At 43.1% G+C, this 26,429-nt stretch overlaps 1 protein-coding gene across 1 annotated transcript; it reads right to left on the bottom strand.

The window, feature by feature from the left end:
• Positions 1-4,996: 4,996 nt before the first annotated feature.
• On the bottom strand, positions 4,997-8,161 carry Lypd5 (LY6/PLAUR domain containing 5). Its single transcript, XM_076837508.2, has 5 exons — positions 8,104-8,161; positions 6,405-6,533; positions 5,817-5,993; positions 5,489-5,635; positions 4,997-5,256 (listed from the first exon to the last, which is right to left on the bottom strand). Exons 1-5 carry the CDS (start codon positions 8,159-8,161, stop codon positions 4,997-4,999), a joined length of 771 nt encoding a protein of 256 aa, XP_076693623.2.
• Between the last annotated feature and the right edge of the window lie 18,268 nt (positions 8,162-26,429).

The raw sequence follows: 26,429 nt of genomic DNA, 5'->3' as shown, positions 1-26,429 counted from the left end.
TACTACTGAGTCACATCCCCAGCCTTTTAAAAAATTTTTCACTTTCTTCAGGGTCTCACTAAATTGCTTAGGGCCTCGCTAAGTTGTCGAGGCTGGCTTTGAACTCACAACCCTCCTGCCTTAGCCTCTGGAGTTGCTGGGATTATAGGCATGCACCACCATGCCTGACGACTTTATTTTCTTAATTGTCTAGTTGTTTAAGGACAGAGATTGCTATTCCAGTGTATAGAACAGTGCCTGGCATGTAGAGATGCTCAAGGAATATTTGTTGAAGTAATACTCTCTTTTGATGATACCGAATGACTCTTCTTTGACTCCAGGTGGGAAGGATGCGTCTCTCCATTTTCCATCTTTTGTGCCCCATTAGTCAAGTTGCTGTCTGTGGTTCTGAGACCCAACACCATGGATCTGTCCTTGGTGCTGACCCAGGCTTCCAGTTTCCTTAAACTAGGGAGGGTGGGGGGATCTTAGGAAGGGGCAGTGTCACCTGTAAGACCCAGGCATTGAATCCTTTGCATAACTGAGGAAAGGCAGACATCCTGAGTGCCCAAGGGAGGGAGCCAACGGGTCACTGAGAGTTGAGTGGGGATCTGAACTCTCTTTCATCTATTCATATATATGTATGCACTTACACGGTCGTTCCTTAGTATCTGCAGAGGATTGATTCCAGATCCCTCTCTGCCTCCTGCCCAGGATACTGAAATAAGGGGATGCTCAAGTTCCTTATATAAATGATGCAGTATTTGCATATAACCTATGCAGATTCTCTTGTACACTTCAAATCATCTCTAGGTTATTTATGATGCCTAACCCAGTGCGGATGATTTATACACGATCTGCAGTTGATCGAATCCACAGATGAAGAATCTGTGGATACACAGGGTTCACTATATATGAGAGCTTCAACCATAGAGAAATGAAGAGTACAATAAACTTCCAGGAATACATTTTAAAATACCTTCTATGCTTCCAGCCGCTTCCTCACTTTCTATGTTATTTAAATGCAAATCTCAGAAATGATATCATTTAATTATATGTTGTATTTTAAATTATTTGCTTTCTGTTGCGATATGACATACCTAGTAAAATCCACAAGTCTTAAGTGTATAAACGGGTGCAGTTCTACTTATATGTAGATTTGTGTGGTCCCCCCTCCTCTAGGTGTCTCCATCTTCTCAAAAGGTCCTTTTACACCCTCTTCCAGAGATAGCAAGCATTTTGAACTTCTGTCACCAGAGTTTTAAAAGTCACAATGTGGAAATCCAGAGAACTGGGTTCTAGCTTTGGCTTTGCTATTGACACTATTATTTTTAATGAATATGTCGTATGTGCAGAAAGTACATAAAATAAGATGGGCATGGTGGCACACACACCAGCTGCTCAGAAGGTTGAGGTAGAAGGATTGCAACTTAGCATGTTCAAAATGCAAAATAAAAAGGGCTGGGGCTGTAGCTCAGTGGTAGAGCACTCCTGGGTTCAGTCCCCTGTGCCTCCCCCACCCCCAAATAGAAACAAGTTTCTAAAGGCCTCAGACATGGGTGAGATCAGGAGGATCTGAAATGACAGCCTCTGTCGAATGTTCCAAGAGAATGGCATCAGCACCTGCTTGGCTTCTGGTAGGGGCCAGAGGCTGCTCCAATTCATGGCAGAAAACAGAAAGGCAAGCCAGTTCATGCCAAGGACACAAGGCACACGGGATGGCCTTGTCCTGTGATGACCCACTATCACCAGAAGGCCTCAGGTTCTCCTTAGGACCTAATCGCCTCTCAAAGGCCCCAAACACTGCACTGGGAATTAGCATTCAGCATGAGATTTGGAGGGGACAGACCTTGTAGGAATGAACTCTTGGGTCATTTTACTAAGTAAAGACCACCAGCCAGCTGAGGGCAAAGGAAACATGGGATGAATAATAGAAGAAGGAAATTAAACACATCAATGTTGACCTTGTGACCAGTTATGGGAATGCAAGCTGTAGCAGATACATTTCTTTTCCTTGGCTTCCCCCTTCCTTCCTTTTTAAAAAATATTTTCATGTCTATGTTCATCTATTAATTTATTTTAGTATTGTTTCTTTTTTCCCTTTTATTGTTTTATATAAGGATTGTAGTAGGTCGTGGCCCTTGTGGTGTTTTTTGTTTGTTTATTTTTATTTTTTACTACTGAGCTACCTCCCAGTCTTGTTTTATTACTATGTTTTTAAAAAAATATTTTCAGTTGTAGGGGCTGGAGTTGTGGCTCAGTGGTACAGTGCTTGCCTGGCATGTGTGAGGCACTGGGTTCGATTCTCAGCACCTCGTATAAATAAATAAAGGTCTATCAACAACTAAAAAGAATTTAAAAAATATTTTCAATTGTAGATGGACACAATACTTAAATTAATTAGCTAACTTATTGATTAATGTGGTGCTGAGGATCAAACCTAGTGCTTCACACATGCTACAACCCCAGCCCGTATTATTATGTTTTTAAATTTTGAGACAGGGTGTCGATAATTTACTGAGGATGAACCTGAACTTGTGATCCTCCTGCCTCAGCCTCCTGAGTGGCTAGAAGTATAGGCAGGCACCACTATACCTAGTTGGTCCTTGTGTCTAGACATCAAAATTTTGTCAATAGAATCCATGCTTTTTCTCTGCTGTCTCCTTTGCTCCATCAAAACCAAATATTTCCTGCACATTATGAGACAACAGTAATTATTTGCTGAAAGAGTAGTACAAAAAAGGACTATAGATGACCACAAATTAAGATGACAAGACATGTATGTGAATGGGGTAGACAAAAATGAATGGTATGCAAGTTTAACTTCAATCGGAAAATAGATAATAAAAAATTAAACATTCCCTGGGTAATTCAAAACCAATCAACAAAATGCAGACCATGTCTTCTGGATCTTTTAGTCAATCCCTTTCTTTCTTTTATTTTTTTGGTATTGGGGACTGGACCTGGGGTGCTTTACCAGGGCATTATATCCCAGCTGTTTTTAATTTTTCTTTTGAGAAAGGATCTCACAAAGTTTCCCAGGCTGACCTTAAACCTGCCATCCTCAAGCCAGGCATGGTGGTATACGCCTGTAATCCCAGTGGGGGGCTCAGGAAGCCAAGGCAGGAAGATCATGAGTTCAAACCCAGCCTCAGCAATTTAACAAGGACCTACTCAGTGAGACCCTGTCTCAAAATAAAACATGAAAAGAGGCTGGGTAGTTAAGCGCCCCTGAGTTCCATCCCTGATACAAACAAACAAACAACAAAATTGCAGTCTCCTGGGTACCACTGCATCTGTTAGTCAATTCTTTTTTGTTTTTAGTACCGGGGATTGAACCCAGAGTTGCTTCACCACTGAGCCACACCCCCAGCCCCTTTTTATATTTTATTTTGAGGCAGGGTCTTGCTGAGTTACTTAGGGCCTTGTTAAATTGCTGAAATTGTTAAAGGCTGGCTTTAAACTTGCCATCCTCCTATATCAGTCTCCTGAGTAGCTGGGATTACAGGCCTACAGCACCATGACCTGCCAATTCTTTTCTTTAATGTGTTTCCTAAAATTTAAGAGTTCATGTGAGAAGATGACTGACTATTGGAAGTCTTTACCCCTTTGCTCCTTTAGTTGTAATTAAATACATAATTTTTAAGAAAGGCTTTTTGTTTTTCTCTTTGCCTCTTTCTTCATTTGCCTTTTCTGCACCAAAAAAGCTTTCTATCTATCTATCTATCTATCTATCTTTTTGGTGATGCTGGGGATTGAATCCAAGGCCACACACATATTAGGCAAGCACTCTACCACTGAGCCATGTCCCCAGTCCCCCAAGAAAACTTTTTAAATCTCTTAAACCTTTTGTGGAAAATAATGTACATATAGAAAGAGCTCATATCATAAGTAAACAGCTCAATAAATTCTCAGATCAAATAATACAATGACTGAGTCCCCAGGAACCTCTGTATTCCCTCTTCTAGTCACTAATCCCCGTGGATAATCACTGTTCAGATTTCTAATTTCATATGTTAGTTTTTGCAAACTCTGACAACAAAGTTTTTTAAAAAATTTAATTAATCAATTAATTTTATTATTATTTTTTGGTACCAGTGATTGAACCCAGGACTGCTTAACTACTGAGCCACATCCCCAGCCCTTTTTGTTTTATTTATTTATTTAAAATTTTTTTTTGAATTTTTAAATATTTATTTATTTTAGTTCTCAGCGGACACAACATCTTTGTTTGTATGTGGTGCTGAGGATCGAACCCGGGCCGCATGCATGCCAGGCGAGCGGGCTACCGCTTGAGCCACATCCCCAGCCCATTATTTTTAAAATTTTAAGTCAGGGTCTCACTAAGTTGCTTAGGGCCTTGCTAAGTTGCTGAGGCTGGCTTTGAACTTGCAATCCTCCTGCCTCATCTTCCTGATCTGCTGGGATTACAGGCTTGCACCACCATGCCCAGCCATTTAATTTAATTTTTCAATACTGGGGATTGAACCCAGGGGCACTTTAGCTCTGAGCTATATCCCTGACCCTTTTAAATTTTTATTTGAGACAAGATTTTGCTAAATTGATGAGGCTGATCAAGAACTTGTGATCTTCCTGCCTCAGCCTCCAGAGTAGCTGGGATTTCAGATACTCCCATGAGCCACTGTGTGGGGCTGCTGATGATATTAACAGAGACAGCATCATGGATCCTTCCTAGCACTGTGACTGGGTTCTAGAGGAAGAGCCTGGGAAACTGTCACAGGTTCCTGTAGTAATGGCTATTGTCAGAATTGCTCCTCTGGTGGGGCAGGGTGTGACTGTTTCTTGGGGTGCTGGTGACTGGGTCCAGTTTCTTCCAGGCTGGCTAACCAGCCCTGGGAAGGGTGGTGGTAGGCAAGCAGGAGGGAGAGGGAGGTGGATGGTCATGGCCAGAGGGACAGGGGTGCTGCCCTTGTTTTGACATCACTTTCCAGCCGGGCTGAAGCAGTGAGGAGAAGGAGGTGTGTGTACCCTGCCCAACACCCTGGGAGCGTGGGAACTATATGGAGAGCCAGAGGGGTCCTCCCAGAGAACTGACCAGAAGAGGGGCTAGGAGGGCCAGGATCATGATGTGGGGTACCCGGGGAGGAGCAGCAGCTGTAGGGGTGTTGAAGGCCTGGGTCACGGAGTCCCTGTTGCAGAGATGCCCTTCACAGCAGGCACCCTGGAGGTCAATGGCTGTCCAGGGGCTGGTGGTGCCCATGGTGGTGCAGGAGGGCCGGTGGCAGGTTCTGATGTACACAGGGACTGAGAAATTGCCTGGGGTGGGCAGTGGGAGGGATCAGAACCAGAGAGGCAGTTGCACCTGAGCCTCCACCCTAGAGGCCATGGCCAGTGCCACAACTTCAGTGCTTTCTCCTTCGACCAGGGCCACGCCTCCTCCCGCAGATTGGGGCTGTCTCCCTGTCAGGCCCGTCTTGTGTCTCTGCCCTGGGACCCGCCTGGCCTCCACATCCCTTGCCCAGGTCCATGCCCCCTTCCAGCCCCTCACCGGTGGTCATTCGGCCATTGCCCTGGAAACAGACGCTCTGGTCCTGGTGACACTGGACCCGTCGGGACTTGTCAGGAGAGCAATCCTCGGGGTGGACGCCCACGCAGGCGTAGCACTCGGTGCCGCTGAGCCTCGGTGGGTCAGGTGCTAACAAGAGAAAGTAGACGCGCATCCAGGCAGTCGTTCCCAGGTTCGGTACCGCGGCTGCGCACTGCACGGGGGTGCCCGCCGAGCCCACAGGGGAGGCTGGCCAAGGGCGCGACCGCGGCAGGTGCTCAGCGGAGGCCACGCCCCACCCGGCCTCTGACCGCCCCGCCCTGCTTTCCACCTTGACTCAGGTTGGGGATGACGTCATGGGTCACGAGGTGGTTGTTGCAAAAGTCTCCCACGCAGCCTCGCACCACCGAGAAGTCCGGCGGCAGCGCGTCTTGGTTGGACTGCATGGAGCCGGCCGTGGGTCCCGTCCAGCAGCCCTTCTTAACCAGGGTCACTGGTGCGCGATACCCTGGGGACGCGAGGAGGAGGGGCCTTGAGTTCAACTCTCCTCCTTCTCTCCTAGCTCTCCTCTCCCCCACCTCCGCCAAGCTCTTCTCCCCTGCTCCTCCCTCCCTCCTTCCCCTCTTCTCCACCTAATCGTTCCCTCTCCTCTCCCTCCTTCCCACCTCCTTTTCCTACCTTTTCCATTGCCTTCTCCCTACCCATCTCTCTCTTGTGCCCCGTCCACTCTTTTCTCTCTCCCCTCCTCTCTCCACCTGTCCCTATCCTTGGCTGCCTCGCTAGCAATTTCCCCTCCTTTCCTCTTTCCTCACTCCTTCCCTCCCCTCTCTCTCTTTAATTTCTCATTCCCGTTCCTCTCCCCTCTTCCTTTCTTCTTCTGCACGCCCTTCTCCTTTTCTAGCCTCTGTGAGGCCCTCACCAGTGTCCAGAGACAGGACAACCTCAGAGCATCCGTGGGGACAGGAGATACTGGGGAACTTCATGTCACTGAGGTCAAAGGGCCCCGTGTAGGTGTGCTCAAAGCTGTAGCACTGCAGGGCTCCGGAACCTAGGAGGGGAGTAGGGGGTGGGATCAGCAGGGTCAGGGCAGAAGCCTTTCCTAGGGACTCAGGGACCACACATGGCCAGGCCCCTCCGCCCAAAAGGAAGCTGGGCCTCGATTCCCTGAGAGAACAGGGTCTGTTATTGCAGCCAGTCACGGTTGGGTCTGTGTCACCGCAGAGCCTCTCTGCAGTTTTTCCTCCAGTTTTTCCCTCCAAGTTGTTCCAGGTCTCCACCCTCATCCAGGAAGCCCTCTAAGACTTAGATAAGGGAGGAGGAAGTGATTCATTGCCTCTGTCCATCCCTCCCCAAGTAAGCACATTAGATACAGTAGCACTAAAAGACTTCCGACGGGAAACAGGTGCCCCAGTTAAGTCCAGTGAGGTGCAGTTTGGTGTGATAATGTCACACACAGCCAGCCCAGTAACACACGCACAGAACACTAAACACTGAGGTAAATGCAAACTGAACTTGACACAGGTCCATGCACATCTCATAAACACAGATGGAATAGCCTGAACGGACCCATGCAGGGTTCTACAGTCTCACACAAAACCAGTGTTCACCTGGACGCCCATTACAAACACTCCAGCCCAAGGCGCAGAACCTCAGGCTTGGGAGTATGATTTTGTATACATTGTTTTGAGGGATTCAGAAGCGCAGGAAATCATACCAAGAGACAGAGAACTACAGACCCGAGAATCACATATATGCAAATAAAACAAGAGACTACAATTAGGCAAAGTTAGAGATTATTGAAAATGAGACCATAAAAATATACAGTTTAAAATCATTTAGGGATCCAAGATATATAGACACGCAACAGATGCACACAGAGAAATATACACACACACGTGTGTGTGTGTAGATATGGAGAAAGACCCACAAATCAGAGATGCCCAGAGACACAGTTACACCTAATTATATGCATCTCTCTTATACAAAGAAAATGAAGTTCAGAGATAAACAGTGACAAAAGCATTTTTTAAAAACATGCAGACATCAAAATCTGGCACAGAGAAACACACACAAGCTCAGAGACCCCAAGGACACACTGACAACGCACAGAGCCCACACTCTCTCCAGAGATGCACAGATACACACACGTGTGAAAGGAATAGCCTCCTCCTGCCTCTCTGACTTTCTCTTTGTAGCCATTGCCATTCTGAAATGACATGTCCCCGTCCTAGACCAGTTAGGGGAAGAGGAAACCTGGAGATGAGGCCAAGGTCCCTGAGAGTTTGGAAAAGGGCCCTGGTGACTCCCCAGAAATACCCTTGAATGTGGGGTTGGGCAGGGAGAGGGAAGGCTGGAGCAATGGAGAAGATAGTTACTGGAGAAAATGACTGAGAAGGGGAAGAAGAGAGAGGAAGAGAGAGAAATGAAGTGAACATAGCCTCCAGCCTCCTCCCTGCCTTAGACCCAAGAGTCCAGCCCCAACTCTCCTCCCTCAGACCCAGGGTCCAGGCCCTAATCCCCCTTCCTCAGACCCAAGGTCTGGGCTGCAGCCCTCCTCCTCTGACCCAGCGGTACAGGCCCCCAAACCCTTCTTATATTGGGCTCTGAGGTTGAAGTACCTGTCCGACAGAGCACAGTTCCTAAGAGGCAGAGCAGAAAGGCCCTGGGGACCCCCATTGCCAGAGTGTGGATCTGCGCTGAGACACCCAGGACAGCTCCTGCTGCTTGGTTTGCTGTCTGGCTGGTTCTTCTTAATGAGCCCAGGCATCCTGGCTGCCCAGCCTGGCCAGGATTCCTCCACCCCACCCTCCCTTATGTGGGCTGATCTCCTAGGTAATCATGACCTGGCCAGGATGAGTCCTGGGTGCTAAAGGAAGAAGGGATTCCTGGATTCCTGTCCCAAGGAAGGAGCTAGGGGCCTGTAAGACTTAATCTGTGGGGCACAGTGGTGGGGTTTGTGGTCTCTTCCTCCCCTCCTCCCCATACTCTACTCCAGTCTGAGAATAGCCTCTTGCTTTTTCTTCTCTTCCCCTACCCCAGCACACGCTTCCTGCACATCAGACACACATAGCTCCCAATCCTGGGGCCACGTCTCCAGATTTAGAGATACGCACACATCATCCCCTCCCTGGGGCCATCTCTGACCCTCACCTCCCCGCTCAGCGTCTCTCCTCGGCCTCCAACACCTCCCTCTCTCCCAGCCCCGATCAAACTAGGCTGGGCTGGTGTCTGTTTCCTCCACCAGGCTTTGACCTCCTCAGGGGCCTCCAGGGATGGCTGTCATATTGCAGAATAAATGAATGGATGAATCAATCAATTAATCAATCAATACACAAAGAGGCACAAGAGAGAAAGAAGACAGAGAAGAGTCAGGTGCGGTGGCACATGCCTGTAATCCCAGTGGCTCAGGAGGCTGAAGCAAGAGGATCGAGAGTTCAACTACCCTCTTTTTTGGGTGGGGAGTACCAGGGATTGAACTTGGGGGCGCTCAACCACTGAGCCACATCTCCAGCCCTATTTTGTATTTTATTTAGAGACAGGGTCTCACTGAGTTGCTTAGTGCCTCACCGTTGCTGAGGCTGACTTTGAACTCACTATCCTCCTGTCTTAGCCTCTGGAGATGCTGGGATTACAGGTGTGCGCCACCCTGCCCAGCTGGATTGTGAATTCAATCAGACCCAGGGGTCCAGGCCCCAGACTAAACACACACACACACACACACACACACACACAACCAGATGGGGACAGATGTAAATGTAGACACAGAGACAAACTTAGAGGGAAAGAGGGATACCTGATGCACGGTACATGACCACAGAGGGTGTTTAATGAGAGTTTATTAAATGAATGAAACAGGGCTTGCTTTGCCAGCACAAATCCTAGCATGGGTGAAGATCTGAGAAAGCAGGCGGTGCTGTCCGAGGAAGTCTGTGGATGGGGAGCTGAGGGGTGGGCTGACAAACTAAGTGAGCTTTCTGCCGGCTCTGATGCCTTCTTTTCTCCCAGGGATGATGCAGACAGAGCTAAGAGCAGTGGGTGGTTTGTGTCACTGTTCCTTCTGGTTCTGTCCCAACAAAGCTGTGATTGAGGCTTTCGATAAACCCCACTTGTACGAATCTGTGGCTCCTCCATCACTGATTTTTATCATGTTATTTTAGAGTTTGCTTCTGTGTGGGTGGACAACCGTGTGAAGTTACTATTAATACTGTATTTTGTGGTGGTAGGGATGGAGCCTGGGGCCTCATGCACTCTATCCCTGAGCTCTACCCCCAGATCATATGTGTAATTTTGAAAATAGCTTTAAAAAATTACATCCTAATGATTACATAAACGACAAATGAAGTAGCCAGGTGGGGCGATGCGTGCCTGGAATCCCAGAAACTCAGGAGGCTGAGGCAGGAGGATCACAAACTCAATATCAGTCTAGGCAATTAGACACTATCTCAAAATAAAAAATTAAAAGGGCTGAGGATGTTGTTTAGTGGTAAAGTCCCCTTGGATTCAGTTCTTAATACCAAAATGCAAAAAATGAAATAAAAAAAAAATAAAAACACCAGGGAGAGGAATACGCTGGCACTGGAGGACACACACACAGAGAATCATGTGGACACTCTGACATTAAACAGGTGAGGGTGTCTACATGGATGCCCCAGTAGGCTGCTGGAGTTGGGGACAGAGACCTTGAGCTAGGTCTTCTGACCTGTCTCACTTCCTGCTGCCTGGAGATGCTGCTGCCTGGGTCAGACACATCCACATGTGCCAGGTGGGTCAGGTGGGCACTGGGCACGTGCAGAGTCCGCGAATCCTGGACCCACAGATGGATGGGATATCAAGTCAACATGATGGCAGCGACCAAGAGGGTCTTAGAGTCCTCTTGGTTTGGCTAAATTTTAGACAGGTCTTCCTGACTCAGGGCCTCCAGTTGCTTAGAGCACTGCTGTGTCTGAATGTGTCCCCCAGAAGTTCATGTGCTGGATGGAAACCTAATCCACAGAGTCATGTGTGAATGGAATTTGAAGGTGGGGTCTGTCAGAGGTAATTGGGATAATATGAGGTCTTCAGGGTAGGGAACCCGTGACGGCATTAGTGACCTCATAATAAGAGACCTGAGCTAGTGCACCTGCTCTGTTTCACCATGTGATGCCCTTGGACCTTTATTTTATTCATTTCTTTATATGTGGTGCTGAGAATCGAACCCAGTGCCTCACACATGCTAGGCAAGTGCTCTACCACCGGGCCACAACCCCAGCCCCCCACCTCGGCCTCTTATGATGCAGCAAGAAGGGCCTCACCAGATGCCGGTGCCTGTTCTTGGGACTTCCCAACCTCTATATAAATAAATAAAACTCTATTATGTATAAATTAGCTAGTATGTGGTGTTCAGTGATAGCAACAGAAAATGAATTAAGACAAGCACTTGCTTAAGAAAACTTGTCATTTCAATTTCTTTCTCTGCCCCCTTTGAAATGGAGGTGAATGTTTTCTGGCCCCTGGCTGACTTTTCAACCTAGAATTGTCTTCCTTAAGGACCTGGGAGCCAGGTCTGTGAAATATAATCATCAAAGGAGACGGGCCCCTATCTCCCAGTCTTGTGTGAAGTTAGGAGCCTAACTCTGATAAGGGACAATGAGCAAGCACAGTTGGCTCAATCAGAGAGATAAACTTTTGCAACCTCAGGAATAACTCTAAGTCCTGGACACATCCGTTGACCAGCTTCCTTCGGTCTTTCTCCAGTACTTTTCCACTAGCTCTTCCAACTTTCAAAAGCCCTCCCACTTTTGTTTCCGTGGACTTGAGTTTATCTTCCCTCCTCTGTGGCAATCTTGAAAAACATCTCCCTTGCCTGTTGAACTTCATCTGGTGCAATTTTTCTTTGACGGGAGACACCCAGCCACCGTGGACACTCACATAGTTCCCCTGACCTCATCTTGCCAAATCTCTGTCCCTCCCATCAGGCCTCACTTCCCAGAACCTGTTCAGCACCTAAATTACTCTTCCTGCTTCTCTGGTTCCTGCCCCAGGCTGTCTGTGTGCGTGGGGGGGCATCCAGATGAGGGCAGGGTGGACCTTAGGGCCTCTGGAAAGTGGAGTCTTGCCTCGAAGGAATCTGGGTTCTCCAAAGCCCCTGTGGAAGGTGGAGGAGTTGGAGGTCGTCACAGGAGTTCACAGTTTTAGAGACTGAGGTTTATGGAGAAGGCAGACCAATGGTTGGGGTGGATTTTGACTCTGGTAACCTTTAGGAACATTTAGAGTCTTTCAGGTTATCAGATAGGAAGTTCCTCAATACAGGAAGTAGTGATCACAGGAAATAGTGATTATAAAAACATAATCTCTGGGTTCACAGGGAGCTCAGTGTTCCTTGAATAGCCCTCTGCAACACAAGATTCCTACCAAAAGCCCTAGCATTAAATGAAATGTATAGGGGGCCATTGGTTTGAACAGAAATCCTATTCTAAGCCCCAAAACTCAAACCAAAATGGACCTAGTGACCATTACTAGTGTCAAAAGACAAAAATTACAATAAATGTAGCTTAGAGATCTTAATGGACTTTATTTGTTGTTCTCAAATCCGGCAAGACTTCATTCCTTAAAATAAAATGAGTGTTCTAATGAGCTGAGCAAAGGAGGTTGACTTTGTACACAGAAGCATTAACAGCAGGTAAAAAGCAGATCAATCATTTCAAAACAATTGTTCTTTTCTACAGGTTAAAGGAGGCTTGTTGGACTGGCTAAAATGGCTTGTTTGGTGAGTTGTCTATTATCTTTGTTTCTCCCGATTTCTTGGAAGATGAGCTAATTTAATTTCACTTGGTAGCATGGGACTTTGGCATGAGTGACTCCATTGTAGTTTGGTCTTCTGAACTTAGTGCCGGACCTCAATCCAAACTGATGGTCTCCTACATGTTTTATTAATGCTAGACATTTTGGTTGGGACTTTTGGGTTTGCACACAGCTATACAATGAACCCTGGGCACCCTACGAACCTAGAGATTCTTTATTATTTCATAATCACTTTTTAGTAATTAAACTTTAGTAATGAAGTCATTAATTACTAAGAGCCAGGGGAAAACTGAGGCCATTTTGTGGTAGCCATTAAGGTACTATTTTAAACATTTTTATTTTAGGAATTTTTAAACACAAGCCAATGTACAGAGAATGAAGTACACATCATGCAGGCTCCACAATTGTTGAAATGTCACTGATCTTGTTCTCCTTTCCCTGTTGGTGCTTGTCAGAGCATTAGGTGTATTAATGTGGGGTCTGGTGTTATTTTGCTCAAAATATTAATTTTGCTTAAAACACCATTTAAATGTAGAGTTTTTGGGGGCTGGGGCTGGGGCTCAGTGGCAGAGCACTTGCCTAGCATGTGTGAGGCACTGGGTTCGATCCTCGGCAGCACCACATATAAAAAAAAAGTATTCTATATACTACAATAAAAAATATTTAAAAAGTAGAATTTTCTTTTTCAGTACAGGGGATTGACCCCAGAGGCTACTGAGTTACAACTCCAGCCCTTTTTATTTATTAATTTTGAGACAGGGTTTCGCTAGGTTGCCCAGCCTAGTCTTGAACATGTGACCCTCCTGCCTCAGCTGCCTGAGTAGCTGGGATTACAGGTGTGTGCCACTGCCCCAGGCTCTTGAAATAATTTTTAACTGATTGTAAACAGTCTTTGTGTCCCAAATAGTTGAGAAATATTCAGTATTTCTTGCCTTATTTGAAACTACTCCATTAATCAAGCATTTCATAATCACAATGATCGTTTAAAATATTAAGCCCTAGTAATGTATAATCAGTTGCTTTCAGTCGTTATGTTCTACATTAACTGTTCTCCGTATATTATCAGAATTGTGGAATTTCCTTCTGGAACTTTAGTCATTACCTTGCCAAAATCTGAATCATGTATATTGTGTGCCAATTTTTTCTTTTGTTTTCACAGATTGTACTGGCAGCATCAATATTTCTTTCTCAAAGCATATCTTAATTTTAAAAATATTTCAGTAGTGTTAAATAAATTCAAATTATTGTGCAACCAACATCTAGAACTTTCCATCTTGCAAAACTGAAACTCTACACTCATTAAACAACTCCCCTTTCTCTCATCCACCCTTGCTTAAGTCCCTGATGTCTTAGTCTGTTTTCTGTTGCTATAACTTAATACCATAGACTAGGTGATTTATAAAGAAGAGAAGTTTATTTAGTTCATGGTTCTGGAGGCTGAGAAGTGCCAAAGACCATGGCACTGATATTTGGGGAGGGCCTTTTTGCTGCATCTTAAGGGGCAGAGGGATCACAGTGTGAGACAGAGTGGGTGTGCTAGTCACCACCGTCTTTCTTCCTCTTATAGAACCACTAATGCCATCAGGGGGCTCCACCCTGATGACTTCATCTCACCCTAATTACCTTTTAAAGGCCTCACCTCCAAATTCCATTCATATACAAGTTTGGGGATTATATTTCCAACACATGAACTATGTCCACCAACTACAATTTTCTAGTTTGTTTCTGTGAATTTGACTACTCTACACCCCTCACATAAGTGGAATCTTATAGTATTTGTCCTTTTGTAACTGGTTCATTTCATTTAGCATATTGTTCTCAAAGTTTATCCATATTGTAGCATATGTCAAAATTTCCTTCCTTTTAAAGACTGAGTAACATTCCATTGAATGGATATACCATATTTTGTTTATCTATGCATCCGTCAATGGACATTTGGGTGTTTTAACATTTTGGCTATTTTAAGTAATGATACTATCAACATGGTACACAAATATCTGTTTGAGATTCTGCCTTTGAAATGTTTTGGATATATACTATATTGGATCTTCATTTTTAAAATAAGTGAATTTATTTATGGTGCCAGGAATTGAATGCAGGGGTACTCCGCCACTGAGCCACATCCCCAGCCTTGTTTTGTATTTTGTTTAGAGACAGGGTCTTGCTGATTTGCTTAGTGCCTCATTTTTGCTGAGGCTGACTTTGAACTCCCAATCCTCCTGTCTCAGGCTCCTGAGATGCTAGGATTGCAGGTGTGTGCCACTGAGCCTGGCTTAAATTTTTTTTTTTATTAGAGCATCACCACTGTGCATAATAATAAGATGCATTATGCCAGATTCATACATGCACAAAATTTGATCAATCTCATCCCCAGGATCTTCCCTTCACTGCCTCCCTCCGTCCTCTTATCTACTCTATGCATTTCCTTCTTCTTCTATTATTATTATTATTATTATTATTATTCACGATCTTTATTCTGGATGTGTCACACTATTCTAGTTGCAACCTTCACCTTCTCATTTTCAAATACTATGCTGCTCATCCTCTATAGTTTGAATGCCGTTCGTCCCCCAAGTTTCCTGGGCTGGAAGCCTGGTTCCTAGTGTAGCAGTGTTGAGGCAGTCTGGCCTCCTGGAGGCAGGTCCGGCCTCCTGGAGGTTAACTAGGTCACGCGGGCTCCACCCTCTTGGACTGATTAATGCTGGAGAGGGTTCGACCTTATCTGACTGGATTAGTTCTCATCCGAGTGGGTTGTTACATAGAAAATCTACTCTGTCTGCTTGACCCTCGTGCGCGAGGCTGGTTCCCTTTCTGCTTCTCTATCATTGACAAAAAACGGGGCCCTTGCCAGAACACTGGTGCCATACTGTTTAAACCTTCCACTCACTGGAATGTGGGTCTTAAAAAAAACTTATTTTCTTCTTCTTCCCCCTTCTTCATTTTCCCTCCCAGTACTGGGGATTGAACCCAGGGGCTTGCACATGCTAGGGAAGCTACGTCCCTATCCCTTAAAAAATAATTTTTTTTGAGACAGGGTCTCAGTAAGTTGTCCAGGCTGGCCTCAAACTTGTGATCCTCCTACCTTAGCCTTCTGAGTAGTTGGGATTACAGGTGTTCACCACTGGGTCAGGCTAAATCTCTTTATATTTCTTTTTTCTTTCGTGTTTTGAACCCAGGGTCTTGTGCATGTGAGGCAAGCACTCTACCAACTGAGCTATAGCCCCAGCCCTTTATGTTTCTTTATAAAGGACCCAGCCTCAGGTATTTTGTCATAGCAACATGAATTGACTGAGACATCTCTATTGTTGCTGTAGACTCTGAGGCCAAGATTAGCATACAGGACTTCAAGACCAGTAGCTGCAGAAGGGATTTAAAGAAGCTAGGTTAAATTGAGTGTGAAGTTGGGCTGTAAATCTGTCTCAACAAAGGGCCCAGTGTGCCCCAGGGAGGGTGCTGGCACTGGGCATGTGGACTCTCATCTACTACAGCAGGCTGACAGTGGCAGCAGCTGAAAGTATCCTTGGTCCTGAAAACATCTCAGAGTGAAATCATAGCACCCACCATCCTCCCACCACTCACCACCCACCTTAGCTTTTGTGTATTTTTTCCACTTCCAGAGCTCAAAATAAGGATGAATTACAGGATATTTTGAGATGAAATAAAATGCTTATTCTTACCATTTCTTGGAGGTTAAACATTCTTTTTAAAGTGAAACTTCTTTTTAAATAATATTTTTTAGTTGTCAATGGACCTTTATTTTTTAATTTTTTCAGGTTTAATATTAAAAATTTAAGAGTTTAATATTTGAATTAGATGGCTGGGTATCTGAATTGGCTGGGGTTGTGGCTCAGTGGGGGAGCACTTGCCTAGCAGGGGTGAGGACTGGGTTCGATTCTCAGCACCACAGATAAATAAATAAAATAATTAAATAAAGGCCCATCACAAACTAAAAATAAATAAATAAAGAAATTCTTCATTACCCCCACTCCCTTGTCCAGGCACTTCTTGAAAATGTTCCTTCCTGGTTTACACGAGGTGGAAGGTAGAGTATGTTCTGTCATTAATGAATCTGTGCTATGTTTGGCCAGAATAGCAAATGTGGGGGAAAAATTTCCTCTGTCATCTTATTTTCTCAAAAAAATTTTCAATGATCCAATTGATTTTATAATTGCTTTCCATTTTCTGATCTTAATTAGTTTTCCTTCTTGATAGATATCAATAGGATTACTACTTTATCTTAGATTTTCAACATCTTAAAATAATATGTAAGTAACAAGTCATTAGGTTTCAGTAATAGTTTATTTTTATACTGATGAAATTTCTAAAATGATAATAGACAATTGCTATAATAATATAACAAACTGATTATTGCATAATCCTGATTTCTACCCACTCACATTCTTTATGGATGATTAATGGCAATTGGATATTAGTTAATGTATAGTGATTCATGCCAAGGGAAAGACTTGTAGATTTAAATTTGGAATTTAACAATTCCAGTCTGGCAGAGAAAACAAGTAGCTGGAAATATGAACTGCAACATGAAATATCAAATACAACTGATATGCAGACCCTGGAAGGGGATTGTTTTCCTTAAAAGATGTTTTTTAGGGGCTGGGGTTGTGGCTCAGTGGTAGCGCACTTGCCTAGCATGTGTGAGGCATTGGGTTTGAGCCTCAGCACCACATAAATGTAAAATAAGGATACTGTGTCCACCTAAAACTTAAGAATAAATAGTTTTTAAATTTTTTTTGAGAGAGAGAGAATTTTAATATTTATTTATTTATTTTTTAGTTTTCCGCGGACACGACATTTTTGTTTGTAAGTGGTGCATGCCAGGCGAGCGCTCCACCACTTGAGCCACATCCCCAGCCCGAACAAATATTTTTTTAAAAATAAAATAAAGGTATTGTGTCCACCTACAACTAAAAAATAAATGTTTAAAATGTTAAAAAAAGATGGTCTTTATCAGGTGCAATAGCAGCTCCTTGTTTAGAAGCACCAGCTATTTTAGATGATACAAGCAAGGTCTTTCCATTTCCAAACTGATGCAATGGTAACCATCAACCCTGTTGGAACAAAACACTCTACTGCCACCTGCTGGAGACAGTTGCAACATACTACAAATCATATGGGCTTTGCAAATAGCAAAGAGATAACACAAGACACAAACATTTCCAAATATTTGTTTTCAAGATAATAAAGATGCCTGCACTGATAATGGTACCTCCTTAGGTCTAGGGTTCTTGTGCAGTGCCCTACATAAACAACGGTATATGGTGATAGTGGAAAGCTACACACAGGTGGGGCAGATGTGAGGGTTGGGTTGGCTCATGACAAAGCAGAAGACAGAAGGCTTTTAGGGAAAGACCCACAGTCAACAGTAGCAGGACTTGGGAATTAAGTAGGAGTGGGTTTTAGGACAATCTGAAGGGATGGTTGGGGTCATAAGGAGGCAAATCAAGTTAGTAGGTGTTGATGGACGATCACCAGTTGTGGGCCAAGGGACTCAGGCTCTACCCTGCATTTGCTGTGTCCTTGGGAGAGTCCCGACTCCCTGAGCTTCTTTTGCATACTCTTTCTGGAAGTGTTGCCTTCTGCCCTCTCAGGTCTTAGAATAATGGATCCGGGACACAAGGGATCCTAGGAATGGTGTGTTCTCACTGCAGTTTTGGTTGCAGCAGCCAGGGGGCACTTGGCCACATTCTGTTCACCCTGGTGTCGCACACACCCACAGGCAGGTGAGGACTAGGGGCCTTAGATAAATGCTGGGAAGAATATGCAGAGGGTCTCTTGACCCTGGATTCCTCCATTTTTATCCACAGCCTCCTGAAAGCTCCCAGCTGCCTTTAAATCCCACACCTCTTTGCCTTTTCCAAGGATTTACGTTGCCCACCCCTTTCTTACCCTTCTCTCACTTGTGTCCTCTGTTTCCCTCACTGCCCTTCACCCCCTCCTGGCACATCCTTCTACCCCCACTTCTCCTCCACCATCCCTGCCTCCCTCACACTCCAACCCCACCCTCTCCCACCACTTCTTTCATTCCTCCAGCTCCCAGCCCCTTCTACTACCCCTTGTAACTCCCCGCCTTTCCTCAGCCTCTCTTCCCCTCACTTCCCATCCCTTCTTTCCCAAGTTCACTGACTGTAGAGTGTTGAAGCTAGATTAGTGTGATTCATAAGGAGGTCAGATAAAATATGGGATGCTAATTTACATTTGAGTTTCTGGCAAACAATAGATAATTTTCAGTAAACTATGTACCAAGTGTTTCATGGTGCCTCCTTATACTAAAAGGCTAACTGTTGGGGCTGGGTGTGTAGCTCAATGGTGGAGCACATACTTAGCATTCATGAGTACCAGAAAAAAAAATCCAGAAGTTCTTTGCTGTATATCCAAATTCCAATTTTGTTAGGTGTCCCTGTGTTTTTATTTGCTACATATGGTAATTCTGTTCCTGTCTCTCCCAGACTGGTATCCCTAGAGACACTACAGCTGACAGGCAGTCCAGGTTCCCCACTCTGCCCAACTTAGTTCTTCAACAGTCATCCTGGGTTCCCCTGTTCCCCACAACCCAGCAACTAAACGGTTCTCACCAGGCAGTGCACTGGAGCTACAGGACATTACTCCAGCTCCATAAGCACTATTGGCTCTGTTTGTTTGGGGCCTGACTTAACTCCATTTTTATTGCTATAACAAAATACCCAAGGCTGGGAAATTTACAAAGAAAATAGGTTTACTTAACTCACAATTTGGGGTAATTTTTTAATTTACCACATCCACTTGCTTTAGACATGTAAATTTTTAGAGACAGAGATAAATCAATGGGGATATGATGGGGGAAAATGATCATGTACCCTTTTAAGTTTTTGGCATAGGTACAGTTCTCTACAGGGCTTTCCATGATATAGTGGTAAGTTTCAAGTGTTTCCACTTGGCCATTTATACCATAATCACTCTTAATTCACAGGTTCAGAAGCCACTGAGGTGAATTCTACCAAATGATAAAGTGCATCTATCCAAAATATATATTAAAAGGTGGAGGAAAATAAATTAAAAGGTGGAGGAAAATAACCACAGGGTGGATTCATGCACTCATGGACCTCATTGTGAGATGGACTTGGGCCAAACTTGGGTAAACAATCAACTCGAAGTCCTAGTACAAGGGTCTGCTTCTGAGAACCTCCCCTGGAAACAAGCCTCTTGGCTTATGTTCCCCACAAGGAGAACACTGAGAAGTTTCTGCGCTGTTTTCTCAGGCAGTACCTTTCTGGGGAAGCTGACATAAGGGAGAGCAGAGGGGGGCGTTGGAGGTTGTCTGCCTGAGCTGGCCACTGCTAGTTGTCAAGTGCGATTCAAGAAGGGAGATGAATTTAGCCACTGGCTCTTGTCACTCATGAAAGGTTCCAGACAGCAAGAACTTGCTGTGCTTCCAGGTTGTTTGTCTGGGAGTTGAACGGGTTCTCTGAAGTGTCAAGTGCTGGCATCCACAGGGAAGCCCCAGGGCTTAGGAAGAGGTGCCCAGTGCAGCCTGAGGTCAGGGGCTGCTGCTGCTGTGCCCATGTGGGCTGGCGTGAGTTCACATAGTGTTGGTTGCTGCTGCAGAGAAACAAGAGAAACGAGTTTCAGACTAGGTGTGGTGGGGCACACCTGTAATCTCAGACTTGGGACATGAAGCAGGAAGATCACAAGATCAAGGCTAGTCTGGGAACTTGGTGAGACCTTGTTTCAAAATAAAAACTAAAATAGGCTGGGGATATACCTCAGTGGTAGAGTGCCCCTGGTTTCAATCTCCCCCCAATCCCCAATAGAAACAAGTTCCCAAAGATCTCAGGCCCAGGTGAGGTCAAGAGGATCTGAAATGACAAGTAAATGACACATGACATGAACCCTAATTAAGCTCTTTCACACAGTTGCCTAAACCTGGTGATTAGGATTTAAATTCTAAACTACTGATACTATGTCATTAAAAGCTGGCTGTCTACTAAAAGTTTCTTCTGTCAATGTAGTTATAGCTTGCCAGGAAAATGACTGTTTCGTAAGTTTTCAAGTTTATTCTAATTTTGAAAATTATTTCTGTGTTCTTTTCTTTTTTTTTGCGGAACTGAGGATGGAACCCAGGATGCCAATGCTTTACCACTGAGCTACGTCCCCAGCCCTTATTTTTTTTTGAGACAGGATCTCACTAAATTGCTGAGGCTGGTCTTGAATTTATGATCCTCCTGTCTTCCGAGTCACTGGGATTATGGCATGCACCATTGCACCCAGCTGCTTCTTTGGTTTTCAAGCAATCAAGTTCCTGTATTAACTTCTGAGTGAAACAATTGAAATTATTTCTCATTCCTTCTTGAACCTTGAGTAATAAAGAGGTACATAAAACAATAGTGTCTTCTACAATCAGTGGCACCTTAGATTTGTTGAAATATTTTACATACATTGATTGCTAAAATACACTTTCTGACTTGTTCATTTATTTTAATACGGATGGTTTAAAAAATTATATTATTTAAACCTAAAAGAATTATGTAGGAGTCTTATTTTGGGGGAGGTGGATACCAGGGATTGAACTCAGGGACACTTGGCCACTGAGCCACATCCCTAGCCCTATTTTGTATTTTATTTAGAGATAGGGTCTCACTGAGTTGCATAGTTCCTCGCTAAGTTGCTGAGGCTGGCTTTGAACTCGAAATCCTCCTGCCTCAGCCTCCTGAACTGCTGGGATTACAGGTATGTGCCACTGTGCCCAGCAGAAGTCTTATTTAAAAGGTGTAAATATTCAAAATATTGGACTTTTGTAGTTATTTAGTCACATTATTTAAAATTTATATGCCATCTTAAATATATAACAAGGCCTTTTGGTGGGGACATGAATGTAAGTTTACAAAGACCCCTGATAGAAGAAACCCAATCAATCGCCCATGGGATAAAGTTTCAACTTTAAACATCTGTTAGGACTGTGGAGTGTTGAAGCTAGATTAATGTGATTCAGAGGACTAGCAATCCTCCTGCCTTTGCCTCCTGAGTGCTGGGACTATTAGCAGGTGCCACCACCCTACTACAAATCTGTTATAACAGAACTTTCAGGTGATTCTGGTGCATGCTAAAGCGTGAGAACCACTGAACTGAAGTTTCTTGGCATTGCCAGATTCTTCTGTTTCACCCCATCCTGATACAACAATCCTGGTTAGGAGGAAGAGTCAAAGAATTTGTGATCCTCCTGCTTCACTTTCTTGGATAGCTGGGATTACAGGCATGTGCCATTGAGCCAGGCTTGACCCAAATAATTAAATAGCAGCATGTTAATTATCTCCTTCAAGGGCAGTTGGGATTAATAATTAAGATGCACAGTCATTACTTCCTTGAATTTTTCTGGGTAACAATTGAGATAAATAAAGGTTTGATGTCCTCACAGTAAAATTCAAAGTTTTACTTTAGTATTTGGCCTCGGTATAAATTTTCACTATAAAACTCAGTAACTCAAGCCTTACTAGATCATATGGGCAGTGCTTTGTGCCACGTGACTTGACTTCATCTGTAACTAACAATCCTTGCTTTCTTGCTTCGTTCCCCCCTTGATGTCAATGAAATAACACAATTCTGTTTCCTTCTTCTTAGTCTCTGTGGCTGGTTCCCACTTCTTTCCTACTTTGCCAAAAGTTTTGTGTCAGGAATAATTGTTGAATGTTGTCAAAATCCTAATTTTATTTATGGAATAATCATGATAATTTCCTTTAATCTATTTTGGTGAGTGACATACCTATATTTCCTGATGTTAAACCAACCTTGCATTCCTAGAAAAACTTCAATTTGAATTTAGTTTTTCTTCTTCTTCTTTTTTTTTTTAAAGATTGCTTTTTAGAGCAATTTTGGGTCCACAATTTAACTGAGCAGAAGGTACTGGGATGCCCATAAACACCCTTGCCTCTGCACACACACAGCCACTCCAGTATCAATATCCTGCATTGGAGTGATAAATTTGTTACAATCAATGATTTAGCACAGACAAATCATTATTACCTAAAGTCCATAGTTTACAGAATGTACATTCTATGGGTTTGAATAAATGCATAATGCCATGTATCCACCATTATGATATCATATAGAGTAGTGGCACTGTCCTAGCAATCTTCTATGTTCTGCCTATTCATACCTCCCTCTCCCTCTAATCTCTGGCCACTGTGGATATTTTTATTTCCACAGTTTTTCCTTTTCCAGAATGTCAAGTGGTTGGTATCACATAGTATGTAGCCTTTTCAGATAGGTTTCTTTCATCTAGTAATACACATTGGAGGTTCCTCAGTGTCTTTTTATGCTGTGATATCAGCTCATTTATTTTTGTGCTGAATACTGTTCCATTGCATGGATTTACCAGTTTATTTTTCCATTTCCCTACTTAAGGACATCTTGGTTACTTTCAAGTTTTGACAATTCTGTGGTGGTAGACACCTGAAATCCCAGCAAACTGAGAGACTGAGGCAGGAAGATTGCAAGTTCAAAGCCAATCTGGGGAACATAGAAAGACTGTCTCAAAATAAATAAATAAATAAATAAAAAAGGCCTTGAGATGTGACTCAGTGGTGGAGAACCCCTGAGTTCAACACACAGCACACACACACAAACATTAAAAAAAAATCTCAAAGTTTTGGGAACTATGAATAAAAAATGCTATGAACATGCATATGTAGATTTGTGTGAACATATTTTCAACTAATTTGGGTAAATATCAGAGAGTGCAATTGCTGGATTGTATGGTAAGAGAAGCCTAGTTTGCAAGAAACTGCCAAACTGTTTTCCAAAGTGGCTGTACCCATTTTGCAATGCTAGCAGCAATGAGACTTCCTGTTGCTCCACATCCTCACTAGCATTTGGTGTTGTTAGTTTTTTGAGTTTTATCTGATAGGTGTGATAATCTCATTTTACTTTTAAAATTCTCTATGACTCATGCATGATATTGAGCATCTTTTCAAGTGCTTATTTGCTAAATTTGTATCTTTTGTGAGGTGTCTCTTTAGATCTTTTGTCTGTTTTTGTCAGGTTTTAATCTCTTTTGAGTTCTTGGTACATTTTGAATAATGGAACTTTGTTTGTTATGTCATTTTTTTTCCCAGGATGTGGCAAATCTTCTCAATCTCTTGTCAGTGTCTTTAATCCAGAAACTTAATTTTAATGAACTCCAGAATTTTTTTTAATTAATTTTTATTGTTGGTTGTTCAAAACATTACATAGTTCTTGATATATCATATTTCACACTTTGATTCAAGTGGGATATGAACTCCCATTTTTACCCCGTATACAGATTGCAGAATCACATCAGTTACACATCCATTGATTTACATATTGCCATACTAGTGTCTGTTGTACTCTGCTGCCTTTCCTATCCTCTACTATCCCCCCTCCCCTCCCCTCTTCTCTCTCTACCCCCTCTACTGTAATTCATTTCTCCCCCTTATATTTTTTCCCCTTTCCCCTCACTTCCTCTAATTTTGTATACCCCTGAGAGTCTCCTTCCATTTCCATGCAATTTCCCTTCTCTCTCCCTTTCCCTCCCACCTCTCATCCCTGTTTAATGTTAATCTTCTTCTCATGCTCTTCGTCCCTACTCTGTTCTTAGTTACTCTCCTTATATCAAAGAAGACATTTGGCATTTGTTTTTAAGGGATTGGCTAGCTTCACTTAGCATAATCTGCTCTAATGCCATCCATTTCCCTGCAAATTCTATGATTTTGTCATTTTTTAATGCAGAGTAATACTCCATTGTGTATAAATGCCACATTTTTTTTTTTTATCCATTTGTCTATTGAAGGGCATCTAGGTTGGTTCCACAGTCTTGCTATTGTGAATTGTGCTGCTATGAACATGGATGTAGCAGTGTCCCTGTAGTATGCTCTTTCTAGGTCTTTAGGGAATAGACGGAGAAGGGGAATAGCTGGGTCAAATGGTGGTTCCATTCCCAGCTTTCCAAGAAATCTCCATACTGCTTTCCAAATTGGCCGCACCAATTTGCAGTCCCACCAGCAATGTACAAGTGAACCCTTTTCCCCACATCCTCACCAGCACTTGTTGTTGTTTGACTTCCTAATGGCTGCCAATCTTACTGGAGTGAGATGGTATCTTAGGGTGGTTTTGATTTGCATTTCTCTGACTGCTAGAGATGGTGAGCATTTTTTCATGTACTTGTTGATTGATTGTATGTCCTCCTCTGAGAAATGTCTGTTCAGGTCCTTGGCCCATTTGTTGATTGGGTTATTTGTTATCTTATTGTCTAATTTTTTGAGTTCTTTGTATATTCTGGATATTAGGGCTCTGTCTGAAGTGTGAGGAGTAAAGATTTGTTCCCAGGATGTAGGCTCCCTATTTACCTCTCTTATTGTTTCTTTTGCTGAGAAAAAACTTTTTAGTTTGAGTAAGTCCCATTTGTTGATTCTAGTTATTAACTCTTGTGCTATGGGTGTCCTATTAAGGAATTTGGAGCCCGACCCCACAGTATGTAGATCGTAGCCAACTTTTTCTTTTATCAGATGCCGTGTCTCTGATTTGATATCAAGTTCCTTGATCCACTTTGAGTTAACTTTTGTGCATGGCGAGAGAAAGGGATTCAGTTTCATTTTGTTGCATATGGATTTCCAGTTTTCCCAGCACCATTTGTTGAAGATGCTATCCTTCCTCCATTGCATGCTTTTAGCCCCTTTATCAAATATAAGATAGTTGTAATTTTGTGGATTGGTTTCTGTGTCCTCTATTCTGTATCATTGGTCCACCCGCCTGTATTGGTACCAGTACCATGCTGTTTTTGTTATTATTGCTCTGTAGTATAGTTTGAAGTCTGGTATCGCTATACCGCCTGATTCACACTTCCTGCTTAGCCTTGTTTTTGCTATTCTGGGTCTTTTATTTTTCCATATGAATTTCATGATTGCTTTCTCTATTTCTACAAGAAATGCCGTTGGGATTTTGATTGGCATTGCATTAAACCTATAGAGAACTTTTGGTAATATCGCCATTTTGATGATGTTAGTTCTACCTATCCATGAACAGGGTATATTTTTCCATCTTCTAAGATCTTCTTCTATTTCTCTCTTTAGGGTTCTGTAGTTTTCATTGTGTAAGTCTTTCACCTCTTTTGTTAGGTTGATTCCCAAATATTTTATTTTTTTTGAGGATATTGTGAATGGAGTGGTTGTCCTCATTTCCATTTCAGAGGATTTGTCGCTGATATACAGGAATGCCTTTGATTTATGCGTGTTGATTTTATATCCTGCCACTTTGCTGAATTCACTTATTAGCTCTAATAGTTTCTTTGTAGACCCTTTTGGGTCTGCTAGGTATAGAATCATGTCATCTGCAAATAGTGATAATTTGTGAACTCCAGAATTTTAATAATTTCTTTTACAGATCTTGCCTTTGGTGTTGTATCTAAAAAATAATTGCCAGATTCAAGATCTTGCACTCAGATAGATTTCCTCTTCTGCAATATTCTAGTAGTTTTTATAATTTTGAATTTACATTTAGGTTTTGATCAATTTTGAGTCAACTTTTGTAATTGGGTATAAGGTCTATATCTGTGTTCTTTTCTTTCTTGCATGTGGATACCCAATTGTACCAGCATCATTTTGTTGAAAGGACTACCTCTTCTTTATTGTACTGCCTTTGCCCCTTTGTCAAAGATCAGTTGACTATATGAGTCAATTTCTGAGGTCTCTTTTCTATTCCATGGATCTATTTGCCTGTTCCTTTTTTATCTTTTGGCAGTGTTGGGAACTGAACCCAGAGCATCATGCATACTAAGCAAATGGTCTACTACTGAGCTATATCCCCATTTCCATTTCCAAAAGAAACTCAACTCGACCTTGATTACTATAGAGTCTTGAAATAACTTAGTGTTGGTCCTGTGATTTTTTCCCTTCTTCTATATTGTGCTGACTATTCTGGGCCTTATGCTTCTCCATATAAATTTTAGAATCAGTTTGTCAATATCCACAAAATTGCTAGAATTTTGACTGAGATTTCATTGAATCTAGAATCAAGTTGGAAGAACCGGCATTCTGACTGAGTTTTTCTATCTGTGAATATGGAATTTCTCTCCACTTATTTGTTTTTTGATTCATTTTATTGGTCTTTCAGTTTCCCTCATAGATCTTTGCCGGGTTTCTGTTCTGGCGACTAAAAG

The sequence above is a fragment of the Callospermophilus lateralis genome, chromosome 18 (genome assembly GCF_048772815.1).
Source record: "Callospermophilus lateralis isolate mCalLat2 chromosome 18, mCalLat2.hap1, whole genome shotgun sequence".
NCBI lineage: Eukaryota > Metazoa > Chordata > Mammalia > Rodentia > Sciuridae > Callospermophilus > Callospermophilus lateralis.
This window is presented reverse-complemented; position numbering and strand designations above follow the sequence as displayed.